The 4355-nt window shown below is 35.2% G+C and overlaps 1 protein-coding gene across 2 annotated transcripts; it reads left to right on the top strand.

Annotated features, from left to right (window-relative positions):
• The first annotated feature begins 385 nt into the window (after positions 1–385).
• LOC112507007 (auxin efflux carrier component 2) lies at positions 386–3901 on the top strand. Of its 2 annotated transcripts, none has more exons than XM_025111385.1 (6): positions 386–1730; positions 1885–2101; positions 2223–2308; positions 2403–2560; positions 3428–3504; positions 3608–3901. In XM_025111385.1, the coding sequence occupies exons 1-6, from the start codon at positions 455–457 to the stop codon at positions 3672–3674; spliced, it is 1881 nt and encodes a 626-aa protein (XP_024967153.1). In that variant the 5' UTR covers positions 386–454; the 3' UTR covers positions 3675–3901. The 2 variants fall into 2 exon arrangements, with proteins under 2 accessions (XP_024967153.1, XP_024967152.1); XM_025111384.1 differs by having other exon boundaries at positions 1852–2101.
• Positions 3902–4355: the final 454 nt, after the last annotated feature.

The raw sequence follows: 4355 nt of genomic DNA, 5'->3' as shown, positions 1-4355 counted from the left end.
TAAATTATTGTTTATTTAATCTCATTTAATAATAACCGTTAGATGAGAAAATGAACGATTAAGATGGGTTAGCATAGTTTGCACAAAAGATTGGGTTAGTATTTGAACCAACCCCTATATATATATATATATATATATATATATATATATATATATATATAGGGTATATATAAGAAATGAAATAATAATTAAACATTAAATGAGTTAATAATTATTAAGCAATTATTGGTTTTATGAATTATTTTATTGATTAAAATCTTTCTGTTTTCATTATATAATAGTTTTATAAGATTCCGTTTGCCCAGTTTCATTAATTACCCTCTTTCATAAGTTCCAATACATAAGGATCCACATCCATCCATCACTTCTGCATCTTCCTCCTCCGCCTCCAACCACCACTCCGCCACCACCTTTCATTAATTATTTCTCTTTGTGTACATGTTGCACAACCACCATGATCACCGGAAAGGACATTTACGATGTTCTCGCTGCCATCGTACCACTCTACGTTGCCATGATGCTTGCCTATGGCTCCGTCCGGTGGTGGAAAATCTTCACCCCCGATCAGTGCTCCGGCATTAACCGTTTCGTCGCCGTTTTTGCCGTCCCACTTCTTTCTTTCCATTTCATCTCTTCCAATAATCCTTACAAGATGAACTACCACTTTATCGCTGCTGATTCCCTTCAAAAACTCGTCATCCTATCTGCTTTATTCGTATGGCAATGGCTGAGTAAGACTGGAAGTCTCGAATGGATGATCACTTTGTTCTCCCTCTCGACCCTCCCGAACACTTTGGTCATGGGAATCCCATTGCTCAAAGCCATGTATGGCGATTTCTCTGGATCTCTTATGGTCCAGATCGTCGTGTTGCAGAGTGTCATCTGGTACACCCTCATGCTCTTCATGTTCGAGTATCGAGGAGCAAAGCTTCTCATAACCGAACAATTCCCAGAAACTGCTGGTTCTATCACGTCTTTCCATGTCGAATCTGACGTTGTCTCGTTAAACGGCCGTGAGCCTTTACAGACCGACGCCGAGATCGGAGACGACGGCAAGCTTCACGTGGTGGTTCGGAGATCTTCCACTGCCTCTTCACGATCTGTGATCTCTTCTTACAACAAGTCTCATAACATCACCGGAATAACGCCAAGGGCATCAAATCTCACCGGAGTAGAGATCTATTCCGTTCAGTCTTCCAGAGGGCCAACACCCAGAGCTTCAAGCTTCAACCAATCGGACTTCTACGCCATGTTCAGTAAAGCCGGTAGCCCTAAACACGGGTACACCAGTAGTTTCGGAGGTGGCGATGTCTTCTCGATGCAATCGTCGAAAGGTCCGACACCAAGAACCTCGAATTTCGAAGAAGAAATGTTGAGGATAGGGAAGAAAAGAACAGGAGGGAGGAGTATGAGTGGGGAGTTATTCACTAACAACATGAATGGTAATAACAATGGTTTAGTTTGCTCTTACCCACCTCCAATTCCAAACCCTACCTTTTCATTAGGGTCTACTAGTGCCGCCGGCGGCAGCGGTGCTCCAAAGAAGAAAGAAGGTGGTGTTGGTGGTGGCAGTGGCGGTGCACCACCGCCCAACAACAGTAAAGAGCTTCACATGTTTGTATGGAGCTCAAGTGCATCTCCTGTTTCTGAAGGTAACATGAAACATGCAGTTAATAAGGCTGCTGCTGAATTTGGAGCCATTGATCCTTCCAGGGTTGTACCTCCACAAGGTGAGAATTACCTTTTTACCCACTCTATATATTTTGTGTAACTATTTCTTTTAATTTATAGATAAACCAAACGAGTTGGGTATATTTTGTATAACTATGCTCTAATGTTGTTTTTGCACAGAAAATGCAAGTCCGATGACGAAAACATACGGAGAACAGAAAGAGGTAGATATAGACGAACCGAAACTACAAATAAACGGATCCCCGTTCAAGAAACTAGGAACGGAAGAGGCCGAAAACAAGAACCACCGGATGCCGCCGGCTAGCGTCATGACGAGGCTCATCCTCATAATGGTTTGGCGAAAACTTATTCGTAACCCCAACACATACTCGAGTCTTTTGGGACTCATTTGGTCTCTAGTTTCGTTCAGGTCTGATTTCAACTCATCTTACATGTAACATTATTATGTAATCAATAAACTGTATATCATACATCATACATTAATTGATTAATCAATTAATAATAATTAATATATGTTTGTGTTTGTACAGATGGGACATTAAAATGCCAACAATTGTAAGTGGATCGATCTCAATTTTATCGGATGCAGGGTTGGGGATGGCTATGTTTAGCCTAGGTAATTATTTAATTTAAGTACCCAATATTAACTGCATGCATTAATTTGATGAGTTGTATTATTTATTAATAAATATTATATACATATATTGCAGGGTTATTTATGGCATTACAACCAAAACTAATCGCATGTGGTCAACGTGTGGCGACATTCTCAATGGCGGTGAGGTTCTTAACTGGCCCAGCAGTCATGGCGGCTACTTCCATCGCCATCGGTCTTCGTGGTGTTCTCCTTCATGTTGCTATCGTTCAGGTTCTAATCATATATTATTCCAAATACGTTATTTTTATTGGAAGCGTAATTTGCAATGCATTAAGATATATTTTTATCAGAAGGATATTTATGTAATATATCAGGACACATTTCCATTTCAATATTTCGTTTTATTTTTTATCTATGTCGATATAATATAATTTCATGTGGTTTTAAGAAAGCGATAATGTTTTTATTTTTGAATAAAATAAAATTTTGAAAATATCATATAAAATTTACAAAAAATATATCAATATTAGTATCAAATTATCTAATTAAAAGTTTTTGTTTATTTACTTTTTTAATTCAAATTTTTTATTATAATTTAATTTAACGTAACGAATTAACTTAATTTAGGTTTAATAATATTTTTTTATAAAGATAATAATTAAGTATTCTGTTAGAACTCAATAATTATTCTAATTATATTTTAAAATTTTTATATTTTAAAATGAGATGTTTATCCTCTATTTGATTATGTTTATCCGCAATTAGTTACATGAATTCAAACATAGAGTTTTAATAAGTTGTACTTATGCACAATTTACTTGTAATCTTGAATTTTAAATAATATGCATTAATAAAAAGTATTTTATGTATAAAAAATGTTTTTAAGAGTTTTTGTCAAATGCTTTATAATATAGTATATATTTTTGTAATTAATTCTATTATTAAATATTGTTATTTGTAGTTTATCAATTATTTTATCAATTAAAAGTTGTATATTAGTCAACAACTAGCTTCACAGCTAATAATTAATTTATTAACTAACAGTTAGTTACTGATTAGTTTGTCAGATATAGTCTTAGAAAGCAGTTAAAGTGTCAGACCTTGAAACTGTTGTTGATATTTAATTTTGAAATGTAGGCGGCTTTGCCTCAAGGAATCGTGCCGTTCGTCTTCGCAAAGGAGTACAATGTCCATGCTGATATTCTGAGCACCGCGTAAGTCGTTTTCTGTATTTCTTTTGAATCGTTCAGAACAAACGCTTGTAGGTCGGCGATGGTTTCGGTGAAATACTAATTTGTAAAAATGGGGATTTTGCAGGGTTATTTTTGGAATGTTGATAGCTTTGCCCATAACCATACTTTACTATGTGCTACTAGGGGTGTAAGCAAGAGTAAGATTACTCAAAAGTCAACGGTTGAGTGGTGAATCCAAGACTAGATCGGTCAACGTACGACTTTACGTGAAACCACATGCAGCTTACGTGTTACTCACGGGATTAATTATACTTTTCTTTTTTCTTTTTTTAGATTAATTAATTAATTTTCATTTTTATTTATTAAGAAGGAAATTAGAGATGTAGATCTTATATAAAACAATGAAATTGTAGTATTGTTGATGTTAATTTTTATTCTTGGCCATTATCTTATTATCTCATCAACTTTGTCCAAAAATAGTTGATTTTTTTTATTAACCTGGATATCCAACACGTTATTCGAACTGACTAATTTCAGAACGACCATTTGTTTTGCATATAGCTCGGAGTCACCACATTTGAACCTTCATGGTCACAAGGAGATTTTTATTCCTCCTTGGTTGAATTTTTTTATGTTTGTATTATAAAAAAGATTCTAATATGCATATAAAATTCGTACGTTATATAAGTGAGTTGGGTTCACGTGAGACCAAGGGTTTTTCGTGAGACCCGTAAGCTCATTTTATGTTCATTGATCAACTTTATAAGCTAATGATCTAATGATCTAAAGTTACACGGTGAAAATTTTGTGATTATCGAGAAGTCTCATGGCGTTTATGAATGTTCAGATTGTCAGATTGTAGATCTAATCCA

Source organism: Cynara cardunculus, assembly GCF_001531365.2.
Source record: "Cynara cardunculus var. scolymus isolate 2C chromosome LG 2, CcrdV1, whole genome shotgun sequence".
NCBI lineage: Eukaryota > Viridiplantae > Streptophyta > Magnoliopsida > Asterales > Asteraceae > Cynara > Cynara cardunculus.
The sequence above is the reverse complement of the archived record's forward strand: the minus strand, read 5'-3'. Positions and strand labels throughout refer to the sequence as shown.